This window comes from Entelurus aequoreus, linkage group LG09 (assembly GCF_033978785.1).
Source record: "Entelurus aequoreus isolate RoL-2023_Sb linkage group LG09, RoL_Eaeq_v1.1, whole genome shotgun sequence".
Classification (NCBI taxonomy): domain Eukaryota; kingdom Metazoa; phylum Chordata; class Actinopteri; order Syngnathiformes; family Syngnathidae; genus Entelurus; species Entelurus aequoreus.
The window spans coordinates 38,240,659-38,267,159 of record NC_084739.1 but is presented as its reverse complement, the minus strand read 5'-3'; the positions used below and the strand labels follow the sequence as shown (position 1 = coordinate 38,267,159).

Genomic DNA, 26,501 nt, shown 5'->3' with positions numbered 1-26,501 from the left:
TAGTGCTGCAAGGGGTTCTGGGTATTTGTGCTGTTGTGTTTATGTTGTGTTACGGTGCGGATCTTCTCTCGAAATGTGTCTGTCATTCTTGTTTGGTGTGGGTTCACAGTGTGGTGCATACTTGTAACAGTGTTAAAGTTGTTTATACGGCCACCCTCAGTGTGACCTGTATGGCTGTTGACCAAGTATGCCTGCATTCACTTGTGTGTGTGAAGTCGTAGATATTATGTGACTGGGTCGGCACGCAAAGGCAGTGCCTTTAAGGTTTATTGGCGCTCTGTACTTCTCTCTACGTCTGTGTACACAGCAGCGTTTTAAGAAGTCATACATTTTACTTTTTGAAACCGATACCGATAAATTTGAAACCGATACCGATAATGTCCGATATTACATTTTAAAGCAGTTATCGGACTGCCGATATTTTCGGACATCTCTAGTTATATAAAACATTTGCCTTTTTTTTTAATGAATACTTAGGCCTACTGTGCGACTGTATTTTACTGATGGCCATTATGGTGGTACTTGAAGAGCCAAGTTTTTTTCTGAGGTGGTACTTGGTGAAAGAAGTTTGAGAACCACTTCTCTATGAGAAACGAGTAAAACACACTGCACATTATTAAAACAGACAATTCTAACGTATCTTAGCCATTTAGCAACGAAAGTTCCTATTCCGAACCCGAGCAGCCTCGCGTGCACACTACCTGTATTCCGGTGATGACGCTGGAGGTCACGTGTTATTGTTTGGGGCAGGAAACTGGTGCCTCCTTGATGGCTCCGGCAGCAATTTACCGACACACGTCCCTGTTTGTTTATGCCTTATTTCCGTCCAACCTGGCTATGGGGAGGAATGCGTGTCTAGTGGTGGGGGAGTTGAACCGACAATATGCGTACAAATGGAGCAAACACAGCCGAGGCGGATCCAGCTGCTAGCTGGCTAAGTAGCTAGTAGCGGCACAGTAGCTCACCGGCCGGAGCGAGCTAGCAGTAGTTAGCCCGGCTAACTACTGTCCACCCCACGTTGACAGTTCTCACGGCTGTTCCTCTATTTCGTGGCTTATTTTGTGGAAGGGCGAGGGACAACAATGGAGCTGTTCCAAGCCAAAGACGATTATATTCTTCAGAACGGGGACTCTGCTCTTTGGTGTAGCCGAAAAGACGGCACCATGTCAATCAGACCTGGTACGTAACATTCCTACTGTCGCTCTTTTCACTCGATCACACTCATTAATTGTTGTGTTTCCTAGTTTTAAAGGAAATCGCTCACATCATCTTGATTATATCCAACGACACTACACTATACTGTACGTGTAAAATGCTCTGGGGATGGAGCACAAATAACCTCACCCTTATAGTCATTATTTACCCTTTTAAAGGGTACTGTTCTTCCCTTCAACTCTTCACCGGTCCAACTTTACTAATGAGTTGCTTGGTATCTATCAATCAAAGTTTATTTATATAGCCCTAAATGAGTGTCTCAAAGTGCTGCACAAGCCTCAACGACATCCTCAGCTCATATCCCACATCAGGGCAAGGAAAAACTCAACCCAATGGGCTACAATGAGAAACCTTGGAGGGGACCGCAGATGTGAGGACCCCCCCCCCCCCCCCCCACCCGCCCCCCCTGGGCAACCGGTGCAATGGACGTTGAGTGGATCTAGTTAATAATGTGAGAGTCCAGTCCATAGTGGAGCCAGCAGGAGATAATCTTGAGTGGAGACAAGTCAGCAGCGCAGAGACGTCCCCAACTGATTCACAGATGAGTGGTCCACCCCGGGTCCGGACTTTGAACAGCTAGCACGAAGTAGAGGGGGGCAGAGCAGAAAAAATACGGCAGATCAACTAGTCTAAAAGAGGCGTCTATTTAAAGGCTAGAGTATACAAATGAGTTTTAAGATGGGACTTCTACTGGTATAATAAATATGTTTAGTTATACCTTGCAGCACGGTGGAAGAGGGGTTAGTGTGTCTGTCTCACAATACGAAGGTCCTGAGTTCAATCCCGGGCTTTGGATCTTTCTGTGTGGAGTTTGCATGTTCTCCCCGTGACTGCGTGGGTTCCCTCCGGGTACTCCGGCTTCCTCCCACCTCCAAAAACATGCACCTGGGGATAGGTTGATTGGCAACACTAAATTGGCCCTAGTGTGTGAATGTGAGTGTGAATGTTGTCTGTCTGTGTTGGCCCTGCGATGAGGTGGCGACTTGTCCAGTGTGTACCCCGCCTTTCGCCCGAATGCAGCTGAGATAGGCTCCAGCGACCCCCGCGACCCTGAAAGGGACAAGCGGTAGAAAATGGATGGATGGATGGATGGATATACCTGGGAATGAACAGGCTATTTTTAACACAACAAACAGCCTTCAACGTTTTAATTGGCCTATTACAGTTACTTAGAGATCAGACCAGACATTCCTGTTTTTTACTTAAGCAATTATTATTGGACTATAATTAAGTGCCGGTAACATGGTTTGCTTTTAATCATGCATTGAATCCATGACAACGAACCAGACTATGTAAAGATGATTACAGGGAACACCAAGTTAAAATACTAAACACATTGAAATAGGTTTTGATTGGGGAGGATTAAAATGATCCCTGCTATAGTAGTTAGATACATGAGCTTTGACAAAGAATCTGTTGCAGGAGTCCAGCTTTATATGGGATCACACTTTGTAAGTGAAGATGATGTAGCTACTAAATGTATTGAGACTATACAGACCGGTGAGGCTGTTGATACCTGAAGTCGTACAAGCGTGGAGCCAGGTTTACAGTTGCACCACTGTTTCATATTTCATTGGGAACACAGGTTTCCGCTCCTCTCTCAACTGCCACTCCTTCTACTCTTGAATACACAATAGAGTATTTCCTGAAGACAAGTATAGTTGTACTGTTGTATTAAATATAATAAATAGCATTCCCCCCTATATGTTCCCTCTATTTGCTTGGGTTTCCAGTTGAAATGTATGAGTCATGTTATGAGGTCTCAGAGCCAGCATTGTCCACCCTTACCCACACCCTTCATATTTTTCCTGAAATTCACTCTTGTTTAAATAACAGAAAAAATATATTGGCAGCAATCCACTTGTGCTTTGAGTAACACTTACCATGCATGACCTAAACTGATGTCATGCTTGCCCTGGGGCTCAAAAAGTTAGCAAACAGAAAAGCTGTGTTTTCGCAGAATCATATTTTTTCTTTTGGTTTGAATCTAATGTGCATTAAGACCACACGTTAGATCAATTCACCCCATCTGCGACATTACATATTTTTAAGTAAGCATTACTCAGTACTCAAGTTTTGATAGAAACTAGTTAAAATGTGATTGCTAGTGGTACAGGTACAGTACTTTATTTCTTTACAATAGTGGTGTAGTATCAGTGTTTCTCAAAGGACTGCAGTGGGTTGGGTGTTGTATGACAATCTAATTTGCATAATTGTCAATTAAAGTAGCGCAATATAAGCTATAAATGAGATACATTTTGCCATACGATAGGGCTTTTACTATTGCTGTATCGTGATAATGCATGATGATGACATGTTCCAGCTGTGTCCCGCACATTTGACAGCAACAAGCAAACAAAGGTGTGCTCAACAAAATATTGCGTCCTCACTAGCGGCTAATGTCCCTCCATAGTGCAGCTACGAGGACACAGAAAAGCTAAACATGCTAAACTACACACTTTAGAAATATACAAAAAAGCCTAGCAAACCGCTGAGCTAAAGCTCTTGAATGTAAACAAGGGTGGGCGGATCAATTCAAACACTTAAATACCAATTATAGTATCAGTATATGGTTGTTAGTGTGATATATATTTTTTTATTATCACATAATCTATTTTTGGTCATTTGTGTTTTTATTTACAAACTCAGGAAATAAGTCCGTATGACTCATAAGGACTTTCGGTGCAAAAACCAAAGGGTTTAAATCAGCGCCAATAGTAGTTTTTGCTTATGTTTACTTATTTTTGCACTACTGACTTTATTTTGCTTTAATTATTGTATGTAATAAAACATTACAGGGAAATAATTTGAATATTTAATTGAGTACAGCGCTATTCTGTGTTTTTGCCTGATTGTAATTGTGGTCAAAAATGTAATCATTCAATGATCTTGAAAATCTTAAGTACTGTATGGACATTGGTATGATCAATATTGCCCCTGCTGTAACAACTTGGTATTGGATCGATGCCTAAATTTGTAGTATCAGACAAAACTAATGTAAAGTATTCAAACATAGGTGTTAATTACATTTTAACAGAAGTGTAGATATAACTATGTTAGGACAGAAATAAAACTGCTATTAACAGTAAATTAGCAAGTTAGTTAATAGTTTTGAGAAAATAATACAATTAGAAATGACGCTATATTACAGCATACATCAGCAGCCAAATTAGACGACATTTTGAAATGTTTCTAATATCATATGCCAAATAATATATTGTGATATGTATCTTTATCACATGAAGCTGCAATATATTATATATACAGATTTTAGACCATATCGCCCATCCCTATTGGCTCAAGAAAAACAAAATAAATATGTTTATAAATGGAAATGTTCTTTCCTCTGTCGCTTCTTTGAGTGTAACCACTTGTGAGAAGGGATGATGTTTGATAAGAAATTATCGAGTTCGAGCCCATTATCGAATCCTCTTATCGAACCGATTCCTTATCGATTTTCTTATCGAATCCAGGTAGGTTGTTTTTTATGGAAAAAAACACACAATATTTGGTTGAACAAAAGATCACTTTTATTTTATAAGAAAAAAATAAAATAAATAAATCAATAAATATTGACTGTTGTTACCCCCCTAAAAAATAAAAAAATAAATATTGACTGTTGTTACCCAAAGTATATTAAGTGGGATTTTTCAGAAAAACAAATATATACAGTAACACAAAAACAATCTGTCTCTGTGATCACTATAGGTGTACAAATAATAATATAGTGTTGAATAAAATCAGTCCCTTGGGCACAAAACTGAAAATAATACAGCTCTCCAAAAAGTGCACTTCTGCTGCTATTGGAACATACTAACTACACACACTATGACACTGAGAATGCCACAGTCATCAATCAACAATTCTTCTTCCAAAAAATTAGCATGTCTGCTTTTTCAGGATCAAGTCTGACACGCTCTTCGCTAATCATGTCGCCAACGGTGGAAAAAACACGTTCACTTGGCGTGGAACTAGCTTGGACACACAGATAGGTTTGACGACATCCTCCTCCAGTCTGTATCTAAACCTTCTGGGGTCCATCAGTGTGGCCTCCTCCAGGAATGACTGCACGTCCTTGTCCTGGAGGGAAAATGAGGAACAGACACAGCATAGAATTAGGGGGGAAATTAGCTGAATGTGAAGACTAGGGTGTCTATTATTAAGTCTTTAGCATTAGTGTGTGGAATTAAATGATGGAATGGATTAAGTAATGAAGTTAAACATTGTACTGATATGATCCACTTTAAGAGGTTGTTCAAATTAATAGTGCTTACAAAGTACAAAGAAGAATTATGAGAAATACTTTCAACCTTATTGAAAATAAGATATTCTTCATGTCAGTATATTAATAATGACTGAATTAATTAATTACATATTACAAAACTGTTGTATATACTAATTCACAGATGTTATTTTATTATAAAAAGGTCAGTAAATGATGTATATATTTGTAAACGCTCTGAAGTGGGAAAGGGGTAGGATTAAATAAGCTTTACTTCCTACTCCTTTTCGGACATGATGTAAAGTGAAATGATATGAAGCTGTGATGTGTTACGCTGTAAGTGTGTTCATGCACGAAATAAACTAAAGAAAGAAAGAAAGCACTAGTTTATTAGACAGACCTGCAAACTCTGGAGTGGTGTAGGCTACAAGATACCGTTAACGTTATCAGACACATACAGTACAAAAAGGCTAACGTTAACGTTACCGTTAGCCACTGACTATGCTTAGGTAACGTTAGTCTAGCTAACATTACTGCAGTCCTGGTTGACATAAGAGGTAACCTTATTTTAGCCTAAAGGCTACAAGTGAGCAAATATGGAAATTAACCGGCAACAATTAACTTTAGTTACTCACCGCCACTATCACTGGAGCTGGGGCTGCAGGTTGACCACTATCACTGGAGCTGGAGCTGCAGGTGGAAGCAGAGGAAGAGGGGTGTGCCTCGTCATCTCTGTCGCTGCTTCTCCACGTGTCGAAGACACGACACGGTTCTCGAACGTTCAGGTTATGTGCGGCCTGAACATGTTTCAACATGCTTGTTGTACTTCCCCCCTTACATGAGAGCGAAGTCTGGCAATAATTGCATATTGCCGTTTCCTCGTCTGATTTTTTTGTAAAATGAAGCCATGCGTTTTTTCCGGCCCATTATTTTTGCTGCTTGTGTGACATCACAGGAAATGACGTAGCTCAGTCATTAGACTGAGCTACGTCATTTCCTGTGATGTCCCACAGGGCATTTCCTGTGGGACGGGATTCGTTCCCAGGGATTCGAATAAAGAACCAACTCTTTTTCTTTACTATAGTGGCCTCGATAACGGGAACCGGTTCTCAAAAAGGGATTTGAGTCCATGGAATCGGTTCTTTTCTTATCGAACAACCGGGAGAACAGGTTTCGAACTTCATCCCTATGAGTGCCTGTTAAATCATGATGGGTCAGCCCTACCCTTTGCTTGTTGAGAAGAGTGATACATGCTTTGATGCCAGTATCTAAATGTCTGTGTTAACTCCAGAAAAAAACACTACATTTGTCGTTAGTCGTTACTTTTATAGAGTATCAGGATAGGTCTGAATACTTGCTAAATTTGCTTGTATTTCGTCACGTGAAAACCAGTGGTGGTCAACCAAGCCAAGATGGCTGTTGTGCAGAAAACAGCACGCAAACAATCAAGTACGCAAGGGGCCTAGATCTTCCTGCAAAAAGCAAATACGAGCAACAAATTTAACTATGCAATGGAATAGATCCCTATACTTTATCCCCCAAAAAATTATCGAGTGATACCAAGGATTATCTGTCAGTCGCATTCCCAGATATGTATAACAATGTGTGCTCCAGACGTCTTTCTACACAAAAAAACAGATGAAAACTTGGAAAAGCACGGACGTCTACAACTTCTTTGTGTGTGACTGGGTCAGGGGAATTGGTATCAGATCACGAATAAATATGCATTGTTTTTGCTCGGGTAAGGTTGCATTTTATGATTTAACTTCACATCTAGCCGTATTTGTTGCTTTGATGTTTTTGCACATGCCATTTACGAGTAGCGTGTTTTTCCCTGACTTTATCAAAATATAACTATAGATGTCAACATTGTGTATGTACTGAAAGCTTATTTTACGATTGCTGCCTTTGGTGAAAGCTTAACTCTTTTAGGTTCTCTTACATTTGCTTTATTTTATTTAGACCTGCTGCGTTAGTGCTTAAGGAAACACTTGTCGCAAAAACGTGTTTTAAAGAAATACAAATACTATCAAGATAATTCTTAAATGGGAAATAATAAATCTCAAAAGTATATCAAACAAACCTTTAACGATGTGATCACTGCACACTAGTGCATTCTTCCACTTTGCTTCTTTGGACTGAAGTGCGCGACACTTTTCTCGTCGTCTTTCGTAAAAGCTTGCACTCTTTCGCCCTTCTTGATTACCTATCAGTGAGGCTCATCCCAAATGCAATTTACAGCTGCTCGAGAAAATGACCCCACTGCAGTGTCAATCCCTGCCACTGTTTTAACGTGTCCGTTTTTATCTTACTTTGCTTTTAGCAACAGACCTGCTGCTTGCCTGGAATCCAGTATGTTTGGGTCTAGTGGAAGGTATCATTGGAAAAATACAGCTTCACACAGGTAAGAAGTTGAAAGAGAACTTGTTTGACAATTCCTCATCAACGTTTAAAAAAATAATTTCTTCCTGTCTGCTTGAGTCTGGCCGCTTGATATCACAAATTCTTCAATTACTGAGACTTGCTTCGTGTTCTGGAGGAAATGTGTGAAACTGTGTGTAAATGTACTTTGAAATGCATGTACTGATGAAGAGGAGTGATCTGTCAGTGTTGATTCAGTTGATTTTTTTGCCTGAGCTATTTTTACTCTACACAAGAGCAATTGTCTTATTCTTATAAACTTGATGGTTTAACATGCACAAATACTGATTTATTCAATATTTATTTACCATAGGTCTTGTACTGCTGTATTAAAATTAAATTAATAGCTGCTGTGAGGCTGTTTTTTCACACCTTTCAGAATGTGAGGAATTTGCTCCTATGATGGAACTCCCCCCTTCTTCTGCTTCTCTTGCCAGATCTTCCTCTTGGTCTTGTATTAATCCGACAGAAAGCACTTGTTGGCCATTTGCCAGGCAACCACAAAGTCTACAAGATCATCAAGATAGCTGTCATTCCCCTGTCTGATGAAGAGCCTCAGGAGCTGGAGCTGGAGGTGCGCATCGTAATTCTGTTATAATACAGGTGGCAAAGTGTATGATACTTGACCTTATTGAGTGTTGCTAAGAATACCATGAATGCGTCGGTGTATGATTCATCGTTGGCAAGCTATCAGTAACTAGAATCTGAATGTTTGTTTTGTTAAATATCCCACTCCAATTTAGGTGAAAATGAAAATTAAGCTAGAGATTGTAAATGCACTCAGAGGAAGCTGAAGATATACTAAGATATTAGTCTTTCAGGGCAGATTCCTGGATGGTGAGACCGAATATTTCCAAGTGAGTAATACTGGCAGTGATAAATTGCTCCCTAATAGAGTAGATTGTTAGACTTCACCTTGATGGACATTGTACTGCAAAAAAATAATTCCCTGTGTTTGCTGAAATCGTGTTACACTGTGTAGTTGTCCCTGTAGACTTTGGGCCGTTACTTAAAGGGAACTGCACTTTAAAAAAAAATGTTGCCTATCCTTCACAATCATTATGAAAGACATGACAGATGTATTAAAAAAAAAAAGCATTCTAAATATTCCATCCATCCATTTTTTACCGCTTGTCCCCTTCGGGGTCGCGGGGGGTGCTGGAGCCTATCTCAGCTACATTCGGGCGGAAGGCGGAGTAAAAGTAAATATAAGTCGCCAATGGGAGCTCCACTATTTCACCCATAAAATCCAATAAATAAACATTCAAAAAACGCCAACAATACTCAATTTACATTTCCTGACTTGAATATTAACCAAGTATTAGTGATATGGTTATTATAAGCGCAAATGCAGACAAACGATTTATAGCGGCACAGTGATCACAAGCTTCTGTCCCTATGTTTACATCATTGAGTGGTCTGCTGATTCCTCGCTTCCTTCCTCCCTGAAAGTTTATTCGAGATAATAAATCATGCATCTTACCTACACAGAAGAAATCTGAGTAGGTATTCCGACAAGTTGGTACACTTTGACAGCCATTTAAGACCCAAAACTGGCGAGGACGATACGAAAAGACGCTTCGTCCCCCACGTTTCCCACCCTGTTGTTTCGTTCGGATTATGAGACATTCTTCATCTAAATGAGAAAATATGAAAATGCTAGAATTTGGCATCCTAATGACAGCAGACCTTGCACAGTAAGTTATGTTTTATTATTATTTGCTCTCGTAAAGTCAGCAGTGAATAAAGTTAAAATTGATGCGCCGCGAATGCAAAAAAACAAAACATCCATCATCATGTCTTTCTTTAACTAGCATTGTTTAGTTTTACTCTCATTACCATTAGTTAGGTCTGGTTCATTTTGTGAGAGTATTTGACAGCATCTAATGTTTTTTCAGTTTTGCAAAAAGCATCACTTTGGAATTGACAAATCAGAGAAACTGGTTCAGTCTCCTGATGAATCGAAGTTGATGAAAACATTAAGCCAGATCAAATCTAATGTGGCTGTTCCCATCAAGAAAAAGGTTTGTAAATCTGGAAATGGTTTCACCCACTTAATGCTTTTGACCATTTTTCATTTTGTAATCTGTAATGTAAGTACAATTTTTCCTACCCACTTTCCCAATTCAGTATTCCCCTGCCTTTCAGGTAAAGGAAAACAAAGAGAAGGAACGTCTAGAGAGGAGGCTGCTTGACGAACTGTACAAAATATTTGTGGACTCGGACTCCTTCTACTATAGTCCTACCTATGACCTGACAAACAGTGTGCAGCGCCAAGGAGACTTGCATGGATCAAATTTGCCCCTCTGGAAACAGGTTTGGAGGAAGACAAGTACCATATATCTTGTGCATGTTTGTATACGAGCCACATACTTGTTACATCTTCGTGAATACACTGAATAGTAGGGGTGTAACGGTACACAAAAATTTCGGTTCGGTACTTACCTCGGTTTAGAGGTCACGGTTCGGTTCATTTTCGGTACAGTAAGAAAACAACAAAATATACATTTTTGGGTTATTTATTTACCAAATTTGCAAAATCTTCCACCAAAAATATTTTTCTTAGTGGAATATTTGATGTGAAGTAATCGGAACCTTGGATAGGTCAATATTTCATAATAACATTGATTTTGATTCAATATTATGTTTTGAGCAATGACAGTTTGAAAGAAAAAAAACCAGCTTTGTTTTATTAGTCAACATTGCAACTTTTTCTAAATTACATTTAACCTTTAAGCTTTTATATTTCACTTTTGTTATGTTTTTGTTTATTTTAATAGTATTTTTAGAATGTGCCGTGGGCCTTTAAAACATTAGCTGTGGGCCGCAAATGGCCTCCGGGGCACACTTTTGACACCCCTGCTATAGATAATAAAAAATTTAATCTGATAAATCTATGGATAAAAAGCAGAGCCTGGCGACACATGCGCGTTTATCATAACTCTCTCGCTCTCTCTGTCTCTGCCCCTCCCTCACGAATGCTGCTGCGCGCACAATTTGTTTAGTTTTTAACCCCTTCTTAACCCATTGAAAATACACGCAACCCTAATTCAAAATGCCGGACATTTGAGGCATTTAAGAAACTCCGCCCTGACAGCTCCGCAAAAGAGGACATGTCCGGTGAAAAGAGGACGTATGGTCAGTCTATCGTAGCCCGTTAGCTGCTAGCATGCCGTGTGTTGTGCTTCGGTGTGCATTGTTTACACAATGTGCGTTACGCTACTTAATATGTCCGTGTGGAAACTCGTTCGGTACACCTCCGAACCGAACCGGAACCCCCTTACCGAAACGGTTCAATACAAATACACGTACCGTTAGACCCCTTACTGAATAGTGACTGTTATTTCATTCTGTGTGAAAGGTGGACGACCGTTTCTTCTGGAACAAACACATGATTCAAGATCTCATAGACCTACAGGTAATAAAAAAAAAAAACTTGTGTTTTTCCCATTTTTTAAAGACTATCATAGTTGCAGTCAATCAGAAATGCTAGCTGTATGTTATCTATAGTCCTTGTCCATTGTTTTAATAAAAATAAATGCCTAAAAATGTAAATTGTTTTCAATTGTGACATTATGTCGGATTCAAGTAATATAAAGTAAGTACAATTTGATGCTAACTTGAAGCTACTGTTATTGCATCATCAAGTGGCAAAGATTACAAGACAAGGAAAACAATGTGTTACTTCCCATAGCACTTTTGAGTAAACCTGGGTCGAATCAGATAATCGATTGATGAAAATTATTAGATGATTAAATGAACTCAATAACTTTGCCAGGATCGATAAATTGCCATGTCCATGTGTGTTTGTTCTTTAGGGTGCAAGAGGGTTCACTCTGTGCATCACTCTCAGCACCTGAACACATTTTTTCAATAGCAGAATTAAATGAACGGAGTGAACCCTCTTGTCATCCATCTACAGTCTTAGTCTCGGTGGGCGGAGGCAGGACAGCAAGCTTTAACCCAATGTAGCCCCCTAGTCAACCCTGGTCTATATTCTAGTGACCTGTTGTTTTAATCCTACTTGTAGTCAACTTGATGATTCTAAAAGTGTTATATTTTGTTTGCCCCAGATCCCAGAAATAGACTTTTGGGTGATACCAATCATCCAAGGCTTTGTCCAAGTGGAGGAACTTGTAGTGAATTACGATACCTCTGATGATGAGCGGAGCAGCCCCGAAACCCCACCACAGGAGGTAACTTGTGTTGATGACATTCATCCCCGCTTCACTGTTGCGCTCATCTCCAGACGTAGCCGCCATCGAGCAGGTACGATGTGAGGCTTGTGTTACTTAGGTTTAAGATGATGATGACCAAGTTGTTTCTTTTATTATATGTGAAACATTATGTGTGATGTGCATAATCTTTAAATAGTATTCATGCGTTCTTCTTTCCCAAAGGGATGCGATACAAACGCAGAGGAGTGGATACAGATGGCCATGTGGCTAATTATGTGGAGACAGAGCAGTTGATCCATGTACACAGCCACACTCTATCCTATGTGCAGACTCGTGGCTCAGTGCCTGTCTTCTGGAGCCAGGCAGGGTACCGCTACAATCCCCGGCCGCGCTTGGAGAAAGGTCAGTTGAACCTCTTCTTCTTGCATTCAACTAGTTGATGGAACGATGGCAGCATTACAATTCTTTGTTGCTTTTCAAAGGTACACTACTTAATTTAATAGCAGGAGTTCTAATGGGTAATTTGAAATTTACCTTACCGTACTCATTATATCAACCAAATATATTACTTGGTGTTGTTACAATCAAATTTCATTTTGAAAGTTATGTATGACTTTACTTTTTCTATTAAAGTATTATGAAGTTACATACTAAAATATACTATATAAACTATACTACTGCAATGTCAATTTTAATTTTTTTCCTCCCTATTTGAAAATGGAGACAATTAAAGGGGCTGTTTGCAACATTTACACAGATGCCTATAGGCCGCTAACTTTCCAATGTACTTTAAGCGTTATATCCCACCCTCTTACGGCTTGCTGGATGTAACAACGTAACGCATTAGCTTCAGGTGTTGTTAGCTAATAATAGCAATTTGGCCAATTAGCGTGAGCTGTCATTAAATGTATATTCTATCATAACAACAATATGACTGCAAATTGTTTGTTGCTTCTCTTAGACTGCTTTTGTATGTGTGCATGCGCTCCCTCCGCGGGACCGGTTGAGTGACCTCCGTAAACACCAATTATTTTTTTTCGGGCCGGCAAAAATTCTTATTACATAAACTTAGTAATTGTGAAAAATACAGACAGTTTTAAAAACAAACGTGTTCTGTTAAACCACCAATGTTAGCATACGTTAGCCAGTGGTGTTCTTGTTGAATTTTTGATTTAAAAACATGCAACTATGAGGAAGTTGCAAACAGTACCTTTAATCACAGGAAGCGAGAAAACGTTTTAATGAGAAATTGTTAACACATTAATTATTTGAAGTGTCAACTTTGTTAAAAAAAAAGATTACCATTAATTGCTGATATATGAAGGTGTAGGATTTAATAAGCTGTGCTTCTTCCTACTCCTTTTTTTAGAATTGCTAAATTGTGCAAGTGTAAATGCGATATTACCTTACGTTAACTTGTTTAAAATGTCTGAAACAAATAAGTAATCATCATGAGACAATACAACTGTAACTTGGCCAACCACAGTAATTTAATGCTGTTTGATGTTTTAGAAGAAAAGGAGACCATGGTGTACTTTGCCTGTCACTTCGACGAGCAGCTTAAACTTTACAAGAAACAGGTAGGTTTGGTATGTGTGTCAGTCATATACATGGCTGTACATTGTCAAGTTTACACCACTTACTACAGCCGTCCATCCATAATTACAGTGAAATTAAAATTCATTTAGACAGATGTATTTTGTTCATGCTTTAACATGAGTACAGGTGCTTCCCCGGTTACAAAAAGTTCCTTTCCTATGACTTAGATGTAGGTTGAGTTTCATATTCTGTCAGACGTTATTGCCTAGGTCACACATGCCACAGAGCACATAATAACACATATACAATACGGTATTTAAATGTTAAATACAAGAATTGAATGAAACAATTTAAAAAAAAACTCCTTACTTTTATACCTGGGCTCATCTTATACACTGGAAGAGGCTTGATAAAGGAGGGAAAGGCAGGCCTATTGGGAAGAAAGAGACTCTCTAAATAGGCCACTAGGCTGCTCAGGTATCACTGTCCATTTCATCCATGTTTAAACATACCATCTTGATGATAGTCACAGCATTTGAGTTGCTTGGACAAGGCATGCCAACGTTTATTTTCTTTTACGCACTGCCAAGAGAAGAGTCTGCTTCACGCTTGGGAGATCGAATGGAGCTTAAAGTTAGCTAAGAAGAACAAAAGTAATGTCCTTCCTCGGTGTACAACTCACGACAATGTATTTGCCTACACATTAGTTCTAGTGCAGCTTTGATAATTCATGAGAGTACGTTTGTAACCACAAAAAGTTGGAACACAAACCAAAGACCAGTTGAGAGGCTGAAAGAAAGATGGTTCTACTGTGATGTACTGTATATTTACAAAGCAAGCTAAGCAATGAATGCACAGTACTAAGCAAGCTGTAAAGAACGAACGTCTACATGAATGAGCATCTGACGAAACGCAACACAGATGTTACAGACGTTAGGAAGTAAAAGACATATCTCACAAAGACTTGATTCACCTTAAAGTCAGTAAAAACTGTATACAGGGTGATTAAAAAATAATATGCCAAAATAATCACACATTTATTCAGTTCTAAAGCATTGTAATAGATTGAATCAATGGTAATTTAATACAGGAGTTATCCAAGTTTTATTGTGTTACAATTTCACCATTGTGGGCATGTAAATCTTTTGACGCTGTTCAATTGTAGGAAGACCACGTGTTTATTTACCCTCAAAATATTGACTCCTCAACAGAAGGCGTTTTGTGTGCTTAAGTTTGCGAAAACAAATGCCCTTGTCATGGTGCAGTGTGCTTTTAGAACATAATTTGGTGGTGGCTATATTGAGCACTTGTTAAAGCATGAAATAAATACTCCAGAGTTATGTACAACACATGTGTTCAAGCTAGGTTTTCTATTGTTTTTCATTTTTGAAATATCGATTGATAATTTTGGCGTATTCTTTTTGAATCACCCTGTATTAGCCAAGTTCAACAATATTATGCAATACATTTCATTTATTGACCGTGACCAACATGGTATTACTTAATAATGATACCCAAAAGGGACAAGCGGTAGAAAATGGATGGATGGATGGATAATTACTTTCAAATGAAATAATTCATTCAAAATGTTTTACTATACTGGAATGTTTAGATTTTTATTTTAAATGTCCTTGCTTTACTGATCCTCATTTACTGTCACCTCTTATTCTAAATTATTATTAACAATGTGATCCTATCTTATTTGTATCCTTATATTTGACATTTGTATTTATTCCTTTTCCTTAACAATGCACAGGCTATATAGTGTAATTTTTATAACTCCTATTTTATATTTTAAAACACCTTTCTTTATTTTCACAAAAGGAGTCTTCGTGTACAGAATTTAAATGACAGCAAGCAAAATATTAGAGTGTTAACTTGTAAAAGAAGTGGTGTGAATTAATTATCAGTGGAAAAAAAAAAAAAGATAACCTTGCTTCTTCTTAATCCTTTTTGGACATGCTTAGGGGAACTGAACTATCGTTCATAATCATTACGAAAAACTACATGACATATGGATTTTTTAATGCATTCTAAATATTAAATAAACGTTAATAAAAGTTTGTTTACAGCGGAGCCAATGGCAGCGTCACTATTCCGCCCATAAAATCCGATAAATAACCATTCAAAAAGCGCCAACAATACTCAATTGACATTTTGTGACTTGAATATTAACCAACTATGAGTGATATTGTTATTATAAGCACTAGTGTAGATGACCTATTTATAGCGGCGACGTAATCACTTCCGTTTATCCCTATGTTTACATCATCGATTGGTCTGCTGTTTCCTCGCTTCCCTGCTTCCTGTAAGTTTATCGTAGATCATAAATCATGCAACTCACCTGGAAAGTAAATAGCTTAGAATATAATCCGACAAGTTGGGACAATTTGACCGCCATTTAGGACCTGCACCTGGCAAGAACAACACGAACAGCACTTGTTACATTGAAAATCAACCATAGGCTCCATTGTAAGCGAACTTTTGATCGAATTTGTTTCATATTTAGAATGCATTAAAATAAAAATCTATCCGTCATCATGTCTTTCATAATGATTGTGAACAATACACAACATTTCAAACAAAGTGCAGTTCCCCTTTAATTGTGTCAATGTAACCATGAATTTAACTTGTTACGAACAAATAAACTATACCATCCTGATACTAAGTATTGACTGACAAAATAGTAAATCTTTCACATATTAAAAATCAATTTTACTGCAGTATATTTTTTAAGGGACAATACTAAAGTAAATTAAACTTGCCTATACTTTAGAGTAGTCAGCATGTAACTTGTGTAGCAGCATAGATAATTTTACAAAATACAACTGAAAATGACTAAACAACACAGTCTTTATTGTCTAAGTTGGTGACAAGTGAGTTCCTCAATATTTGTGTTTTAGCTACAGTTAAGCATGGTAGTTGTGAAGTGTGCCCTTGGGTTGCATGAGTGCTCCTGGCACTGTAGAGCTGTTGTTTTTTGAGGTAACATTAATTCCAACATGTACTGTGAAATTCTATAGCAGAACATCAGTGCCCTAGATAACAATTGTTCTCACACAAAATATTGACACTTAGGGTGCAACTTATACATGCTCACTGTGAGATATATTAATTTTTGTTGCTAGCTATTTAGACGACAATGGCTGTGTGTTGACTTATTTTTATTTTGTGACACACGCTATACATTAACTACTCTGAAGTAAATCCAAGTTTATTTTTTATAATATTGTCCCTTGAGAAGATATAATAAAATGGTTGCTAAAATTGCGCTTTTATAAGATGCTATAATCATCATATAATTTTGTTTACACAGGACTGCTATAATATATCCATCCATCCATTTTCTACAAACCCCGTTTCCATATGAGTTGGGAAATTGTGTTAGATGTAAATATAAACGGAATACAATGATTTGCAAATAATTTTCAACCCATATTCAGTTGAATATGCTACAAAGACAACATATTTGATGTTCAAACTGATAAACATTTTTTTTTTGCAAATAATCATTAACTTTAGAATTTGATGCCAGCAACACTTGACAAAGACGTTGGGAAAGGTGGCAATAAATACTGATAAAGTTGAAGAATGCTCATCAAACACTTATTTGGAACATCCCACAGGTGAACAGGCAAATTGGGAACAGGTGGGTGCCATGATTGGGTATAAAAGTAGATTTGATGAAATGCTCAGTCATTCACAAGAAAGGATGGGGCGAGGGTCACCACTTTGTCAACAAATGCGTGAGCAAATTGTTGAACAGTTTAAGAAAAACCTTTCTCAACCAGCTATTGCAAGGAATTTAGGGATTTCACCATCTACGGTCCGTAATATCATCAAAGGGTTCAGAGAATCTGGAGAAATCACTGCACGTAAGCAGCAAAGCCCGTGACCTTCGATCCCTCAGGCTGTACTGCATCAACAAGCGACATCAGTGTGTAAAGGATATCATCACATGGGCTCAGGAACACTTCAGAAACCCACTGTCAGTAATTACAGTTGGTCGCTACATCTGTAAGTGCAAGTTAAAACTCTCCTATGCAAGGCGAAAACCGTTTATCAACAACACCCAGAAACGCCGTCGGCTTCGCTGGGCCTGAGCTCATCTAAGATGGACTGATACAAAGTGGAAAAGTGTTCTGTGGTCTGACGAGTCCACATTTCAAATTGTTTTTGGAAACTGTGGATGTCGTGTCCTCCGGACCAAAGAGGAAAAGAACCATCCGGATTGTTATAGGCGCAAAGTTGAAAAGCCAGCATCTGTGATGGTATGGGGGTGTATTAGTGCCCAAGACATGGGTAACTTACACATCTGTGAAGGCGCCATTAATGCTGAAAGGTACATACAGGTTTTGGAGCATCATATGTTGCCATCCAAGCAACGTTACCATGGACGCCCCTGCTTATTTCAGCAAGACAATGCCAAGCCACGTGTTACATCAACGTGGCTTCATAGTAAAAGAGTGCGGGTACTAGACTGGCCTGCCTGTAGTCCAGACCTGTCTCCCATTGAAAATGTGTGGCGCATTATGAAGCTTAAAATACCACAACGGAGACCCCCGGACTGTTGAACAACTTAAGCTGTACATCAAGCAAGAATGGGAAATAATTCCACATGAGAAGCTTAAAAATGTGTCTCCTCAGTTCCCAAACGTTTACTGAGTGTTGTTAAAAGGAAAGGCCATGTAACACAGTTGTGAACATGCCCTTTCCCAACTACTTTGGCACGTGTTGCAGCCATGAAATTCTAAGTTAATTATTATTTGCAAAAAAAAAAAAAAGTTTATGAGTTTGAACATCAAATATCTTGTCTTTGTAGTGCATTCAATTGAAGATGGGTTGAAAAGGATTTGCAAATCATTGTATTCTGTTTATATTTACATCTAACACAATTTCCCAACTCTTATGGAAACAGGGTTTGTACATCTAACTAAATTACTGTATTCTTATCTTCAGGTCATCATCAACTTAGTTGATCAAAGTGGACGAGAGAAGTTAATTGGGGATGCGTATCTTAAGCAAGTCCTTCTTTACAACAACCCAAACCTCACCTATGTTTCATTTGACTTCCACGAGCACTGGTGAGAGAAACACTTGGCTCGGCAGGCAGTAGAACTTTCACTGCGATATATTTGCCATTCTGTTTTTGATAACACTTTCATACGTCTTGTGCTCTGTATCAGTCGAGGGATGAAATTTGAAAATGTTCAAACACTGACTGATGCCATCTCTGATATCATCACGGACATGAAGTGGGCCTGGTAAGTGTCACTATTTGTAATTTGTAGACAAACGATACTAAGATTATCACTTGGTAGTTTTTCCAAGGTAAAAAAGATAGCAAATTATTATAGTACTGGTGTCATGGGGTTCTCTTCCAGGGTGGACCAAGCTGGAGTCATCTGCAAGCAGGAGGGAATCTTTCGAGTTAATTGCATGGACTGTCTGGACAGGACCAATGTAGTCCAGGCTGCTATTGCTCGGGCAGTGATGGAACACCAGGTTAGCGCTTTGAATTATTTGGACTAAGAAGAAGACTATATTTTTCAGCAGCTGCTAAGCTGTAGCACCTTTTTTAAATTAACCTCTCAGTTAATGATAGCAACCGACAAACAGCAATGCTTTTAAAATGACAGTTTTCCTCACAACGACACCAAGCCTGTTGAATAAATGCCTTTGTCACTCTTCTCAGCTGAAAAAGTTGGGTGTGATGCCTCCAGAGCAGCCCCTGCCTCTCAAATGTTACAGGATCTATCAGATAATGTGGGCCAACAATGGCGACACCATCAGCAGACAGTATGCCGGAACAGCAGCACTTAAGGTAGTATTAAGAGATTGTGATATATTGCTATATTCTTAGTGTCTTTTGCTGGAAGATATATTGTCCCACAAATTATTGCCGATAAACAATTTTATTGTCAGCATTATTTTGAGATCAAATTACATGTACATGTAATCATAATATACTTACAATTAGGGCTGGGCGATATATCGATATACTCGATATATATCGCGGGTTTGTCTCTGTGCGATATAGAAAATGACTATATCGTGATATTCGAGTATACGTTCTCACGCAGTTGCTTTTAGCTGCTGGCATTACACTACAGGCTCTCCTCGCTCTTTCCTGTGTCTCCTTCTCACAGACAGACAAGCGCACCTTCTTACATACGTCACATACTGTCACGTCATACGTCACATACGTATACGCCCTCGCGGAGCAGAGAGGTAGCAGCATGGGTAACGTTAGCTGTGATGCTAGCGCAGCTGTGCGAGTGGTAATACGAGAGAAAGAAGGTGCGAATCTGGTAACAAATGAAGGAAGAATTAATTCCCCCAAAAAACAGCAGGGGGTCCATCGTCTGGCGGTGGTTTGGCTTCAAGTGGGAATATGTCGAACAGACAACCGTAATTTGTCAAGTGTGGGGCAAAAGCGTTGCTATAAAAAGTAGCATTACTGCTAATATGTAGCATCATTTGAAAAGTCACCTGCTAGAAAATGAAGAGTGCTTACTCCGCATGTCAACATCTCCATTCGGTGCCACACGCCCACACCATCAAAATGCCGAGGCAAGCATTTCCAGATCAACACCTTATGAAAAAAATAGTGATTTTTTTAGTTGTGATTTCCTTCTCTGCTTGAAAGTTTAAAAGTAGCATATATTAATGCAGTATGAAGAAGAATGTTTTAATGTAGACACATAGAATCATCATACTGCTGTGATTATATGCATCAAGTGTTAATTCAAGGCTAAGGCAAAATATCGAGATATATATCGTGTATCGCAATATGGCCTTAAAATATCGCGATATTAAAAAAAGGCCATATCGCCCAGCCCTACTTACTATAATAATAACCCTTTCAAACCAAATAACCTTTATTTTTCATTAATATTTTTGTTTCTATCTTAAATAAGTTAACAAACATACTCTCAATCCCTGTTAGCAAAAACATGTGCTACAGTAACTATTTATTATAAGTGCAAATTTTTCCCTGTAGGAAAAACTGGGTCTAGTGGTTTGTTTTGTTGTCTTTTTTGTTTATGTCATCACTTTCCATAAAAAATCAGCATGCTGGCTCTTTCGTTCGTGTTGATGTGCTCATCACGCTCATTCGGTTTGAAACCGAAATATTTCCACACAGGGACATTTGGCTTTGCAATCCTATTTTTTCCTCTAAATTAGTAAAATTTTTGGTGCTTCTTACAAGCAAATAGCAACTTGTGAACGTTTGTCCATACATCCTGCGTTTGTAAGCTAGCGGTCCCGCCTCCGCCCACCGAGACAAAGATTGTGGTTGATTGCAATAATTTATTTCTGAGAGACTAAGAAAACAAACACACATGGATAGCATGGACATTTATCAAAGTTATCAAGTTCATTTTCATTTATCGTTTGATTAATTGAGGCCTAATTCACGCAAATTTCACTCTATAATGTGGGTACACTGTTTGTTTTCAGGGAGATTTTACCAGGACAGGTGAGAGAAAACTGGCTGGCGTGATGAAGGATGGTGTGAACTCAGCCAACCGCTACTATCTGAACCGCTTCAGGGATGCTTACAGACAATCAGTAATTGGTATTTAAAGACATATATTCTCTCGTGTGTCTGCACGTTCGAACAACCCTTTACAGACTCTTTTGTCTCTGTCCGCAGACCTCATGATGGGCCTGCCTGTGACAGAGGACCTCTACTCCATTTTCAGCAAGGAGAAGGAGCATGAAGAGAAAGAAAAGGAAAGCCAAAGAGGTGCTCAAGAGCAAGTCAGTCTCCTGTTGCAGACATACATGCAGCTTCTCCTGCCAGACGATGAGAAGTTTCATGGTGGTTGGGCTCTCATCAACTGTGACATGAGGTTGGTTGTTTAAATGTTGGACTTCAATTCTATGCAAAGGGAAGCACTTTTACACAAGTCACATGATAATTAATTAAATCTATTGTCATGAAAGAAAAGTTACTCATGGGTGGAGAAAGATGTGTTCTTCTTTTTTTGTTACAGCCTGATTGATGCCTCGAACAAAGATGTAGATGTACTGCTGCTTCTGTCCGACAAAGCCTATTACATTGCTTTGTAAGTCTAAACTACATATGTGCAACATATTTAGTGGACTCGCTTCCTGTTACTCATCCACTGTTTGTTCTCTTGTGTACATTCACAGCTATGATGAAGAAACCGATAAAGTCAACCAGTACCAGCGCCTCAATTTGGATGGCTTGGACAAGATTGAAATTGGTAAGTCTTCAATTTCACTCAAAGAAGAAGTGGTGAATGTTTTCTATGAACTTGAGTCACCCAACACTTCCTAAAAGTGTGCTTAACAGTTTCCCAGCAACTGTTTAGTAATGTTGTCACTGATAAAGATTCAAGGAAATGAAAATGAAAAAAAAATGGAAGTCGTAAGTCTGAGTATTCTCTTGCAGGTCCAGAGCCGACGCTGTTTGGCAAGCCAAAGTTCTGTTGTATGCGTCTGCATTACAGGAGTGAAGAGACAAGCGGATATTTTCACACGCTTCGTGCAGCCACACGAAATCCTGAGGATGACGGCAAGGGTAGGATAAGCATGCACCTTTTGAAAAATGAAAGAGGCTTGAAGCAAATATTTTGAAAGCCTAAACTGATATATTATGTTTCAGATACACTGCAATGCATTGCTGAGATGCTTCGAATTACAAAGCAGGCCAGGGGGCTGGACCTACTGGTGGTTGAAAAGAAGCTGGAGAGGTAATTACCACATTTTGTAGTATTATTATAACATGTGCCAGAACTGCCAACTTGTACGCATTTTTTGTGCTCGGCATGCATTTTGACCCTTGAATACTTGTATGCTTTGATGCACTCCCGATACACACTCGCTCGCACTTCCCTTCCTAACGTGCACCTCCCCCCAAAAATCCAACATTGCGGACACTAAGTGCTGTCATTGGTCAGCTTGAAGAACATTATTTCCTGTGTGTGTAATTTGTTTAGATGGCTTACAGCCCATCTCCACCAACACCATCTCTTCTGATTTCAAATCAACATCTGCAATAAAAGTGACATGACACATTGCTTGGTTGCAGCTCCAATATCCACAAAGGGCCAAAGGGGATGGAATTAAATGCAATAATAAGGAATTTATTATAATTGGAATTAAATACATAAATGTGTTTTTAAATGTGTCACTAATTTAATTATTTGTATGATTTTATGAGTTATTGATTTCATTGTTTCATATTTAATTATTTCACAATTTAATTATTTATTGATTTCATTATGTCATGATTCATTTAATTAAATCGTTACACTTTTAAGCAATTACCGTATTTATAAAGATTTAGTAATTTATTCTATTTTGCCCCATTTAGTCCTTCCCAGTGCTTAATCTATTTTATCTGTCAAACTCAGCCGTTAAAGTCAATGGGCGGATCCTAACGACTGACAAGTGCTGGACTGCTGGTCAATATCTGTATGGAAGTGCGAAAATAACTCCCAACAACTTCAATAAAAACTTAAATAAATAAATTTCTCTACTTTAACTGCTGCATACTCTGGTTCAGCATGTGTCGCTTCCACATAGTCTGCAAGGTGTAAACTATCTATCATCAACTATATCGTCCTTCGTCGCAAAAAGACTTTCGAAGTTCCAGGCTTTAACCAAAGCAATGATTGGACTACATTTGTGTTAGCTCCGCCCACAGACTTTTGATGGCTGAGTTTGAGAGATAAAATAAATTCATGAACTGGTGTGTCAGCACTTCATGGATTTATTTTATCTGTCAAATTCAGGAAATGGGAGAAAATGTATTAAATTAATAGATGAATATTAAATTAATCACTTAAATGTGTCATTAAACAATTATGTAATGACTTAAGGACATGATTTACATCGTAAAATAATCAAATCATCGATCCATCCATTTTCTACTGCTTGTCCCTCACGAGGTTGCGGGGGTGGCTGGAGCCTATCCCAGCTGCACTCGGGCGGAAGGCAGGGTACACTCTGGATAAGTCGCCACCTCATCGCAGAGCCAACGCAGATAGACAACATTCACACTCACGTTCACACACTAGGGCCAATTTAGTGTTGCCAATTAACCTATCCTCAGGTGCATGTTTTTGGAGGTAGGAGGAAGCCGTAGTACCGGGAACTAATGAAATCATTCAATAATGAAATCAATAATTAATTAAACAATTAAATAATTACAGTATATGTAATTTTACATTAAATACGTTAATGGCACATTTAAAAACACATTTATGTATTTAGATTTAATCATAATTAATGACACACTTAAGTACCGGTAATTATTTAAAGATTTGTCCCTTCATAAAGATTTGTCCCTTCATAAATAACACTTTCTCTCTTTAATTACAATTGTTTGCTTGGGACGAAGGAAACTTACAAGCTAAATAATAGAAGAATTGTGGTTGCTCCTGGAATTGACGTCATGTCACTGGTTCAACCAGGACGACGAGCTATGAAAGCAGTGGTGTCCAAAATGTGACATACGGCTTTTTGTAGAAATAAAATTAAACAAAAAAAACCTGCAAGAATGGGATTTTAATACATACTTTGATTCAAGGTTGGCAGGTGTGATGTGTTGATACCCATAATGTTGTCTAAAGATGTGTCTGTCTGCGTTGTAGGCGTCAGAGCAGACCTCATGAAGACATAATGGGAATTCAGAACAAAAACTGTGAGCAGGTGCAGGGCAGCTCTGGGCTTGCTCAAGGTAAAAGTTTCCTTCTCAACAAATTCTCCTCTCTGAACCAGAAAGTCAAACAGACCAAGACGAGCGTAAACATTGGCCCCTTCAGGCCCCTCGGAAAGCTCGGAAACTTTGCTAAGCCTGATGTGAAGGTCAATTTCCTGAAGCCGACCATGCACGTCAACCTGTGGAAGTCGGACAGCAGCTTAGAGACATCTGATGGCAACAATCCCAGCACTTTTAAAGATATCACTGATGCAAATTTTGATCTCTCTGATGACTCTGACTCCTATAATTCTGACCCAGAGCATCCGTGCATTGGCTCCTTTGAAAATGTGGACTATGTGCTGCCCAGCTGTGGCATCGTAGCATCAAACACTCGACTGGGCAGTCGCTCCCAGTCCATCGGTAGCATGGAGCTAAATATCCCCTCTGTTATCCGCGTCAGTGACTGTGAAGACAAGTCCCCAGGTTCCGCCTCAATAGCAGAAGAAGCCATTCTGATTGACTTTGGTACTCCCATCGATGCCTACTGCCAACAGTTTGTCCAGGATGCACAGACCAAACCCGTCAAGGTGTTTGGAGAGCAGCCGTCTGCATCTGCCCATCCAATTAAGCCCCCAGTGCCTGTGCAGGATACAAGCTCAGCGGACCCCAAGCAGCCAAGCACAAAGCAGGAGGAGCCGCTTCCCCCCAGGCCATCCGAGCTGGACGTCCAATCCACTACCTCTGCTTCCAACCTCCTTACCGTTCAGAGGTCCAGTTCTGCCATCTCAGTAGGCTCTCAGAAAAGCCTGGGGTCGCAGATGGAGGGCAGCCTCGGCCCTTCGCCTGCTGACAGCAACGGCAGCCGGGTGGTGTCACCTTTTGCCAAGATCAAGAGCTCCATGGTCCAGGTTGCCAGCCTCACCCAGGCGGGGCTCACTCAGGGCATCAACTTTGCTGTGGCCAAAGTTCAAAAGAGCCCAGAGCCAGAAACAGTCAGCGAGGTCCAGGAGAGTGATTTAAAGGCAATGTTTACACAGTGTCAGACGAGGATCATTCAGATCTAGCACTTCTCTTTTAGCAGGAGAAACTAGCTCTGTGCTAGCAGTAGCAATGGCTCGGACTGAACCTCACTCCTTAGCCAACACATGTGGCCTCAGTTTTGCCCTTCATGTCGGCGTTGACTCTGGAAGTGTACACCATTCTAATGTGACAGTGAATGTTTACATGCACAAATGTACTTTTTTTTTTAGTTTTTATCCATCCGTTTTCTACCGCTTGTCCCTTTCAGGGTCGCGGGGGGTGGGGAGGCTGGAGTTTGAGACTACAAAATCAGGCACTGTCAATTTTATATATCAGTCCATATATTTTCTAGGGATGTTTTGACTTTTGAAACCACTCCTGACATAAGTCTTACTGAGCTAATTAAGTTAAAATATGTGCATCAAAATTATTTACTTTAATGGTTAACTGAATAAAAATCCAAATTGACAAGAATGAATAAAGCTATTAAGTTTGAATGATGTGCATGTAAACACAACACTGTCCTTTGTTGTCCACAAAGCTCGCATGAAAGGTTGACGCTAAAACGACCGACTTTGACAGGGCATTATTAGCTACATGATGGCAGAGCAGCTCTGGATTACTTAACATACTTTAGTTGCCCGGTATGTGCAGGCCACCTATTGGTATTTGTGATACAGACCTCGTAATAAACTTGACCAAATAATAACTTGTGTGGATCCAAAAAAGATGTTTAGATGTGAACTTTTAGCCTTTGTATAGCGGTCAGAATCTAGCAAGACAACAAAAGCATACAAAGTTATCACATGTAATATCAATGTTGTCAAGTGATCTTATGATATTGTACAACCTATGACTTCACAAGACCTTAGTAATAATAATCACGGCGTGTCCACAGTGTGTAGAACCTCCTGTAGGCTTTTTGTATGCAAAGAGGTTAAAGCATAATATATATGATATATTGATATATATTTTGAAAAGATATGCCTTGAGTAAGAAAAACTACTGGCAATGTTTCATTTTTATAAATGTCTTTAAATATTGGTTATACTAACTGTAATGAACTATATGAGCTAGCGTTGTAGATTGTTGTATAGTTGACTAAAAGTAACATACATATATACACACACGTGTGTATATATATATATATATATATATATATATATATATATATATATATATATATATATATATAAATACACACATATATTTATATACACACACA

The 26,501-nt window shown here is 38.9% G+C and overlaps 1 protein-coding gene across 1 annotated transcript; it reads left to right on the top strand.

Moving 5' to 3' along the window:
* The first annotated feature begins 712 nt into the window (after nucleotides 1–712).
* On the top strand, nucleotides 713–25,985 carry inpp5f (inositol polyphosphate-5-phosphatase F). The gene is made up of 20 exons (XM_062058720.1): nucleotides 713–1,179; nucleotides 7,761–7,841; nucleotides 8,296–8,432; nucleotides 9,757–9,882; nucleotides 10,007–10,174; nucleotides 11,220–11,276; nucleotides 11,932–12,127; nucleotides 12,259–12,438; nucleotides 13,549–13,616; nucleotides 18,535–18,659; nucleotides 18,762–18,839; nucleotides 18,960–19,080; nucleotides 19,271–19,399; nucleotides 21,040–21,157; nucleotides 21,236–21,434; nucleotides 21,579–21,650; nucleotides 21,739–21,812; nucleotides 22,001–22,129; nucleotides 22,214–22,301; nucleotides 24,207–25,985. The coding sequence occupies exons 1-20, from the start codon at nucleotides 1,083–1,085 to the stop codon at nucleotides 25,318–25,320; spliced, it is 3,357 nt and encodes a 1,118-aa protein (XP_061914704.1). The 5' UTR covers nucleotides 713–1,082; the 3' UTR covers nucleotides 25,321–25,985.
* The last annotated feature ends 516 nt before the right edge of the window (nucleotides 25,986–26,501 follow it).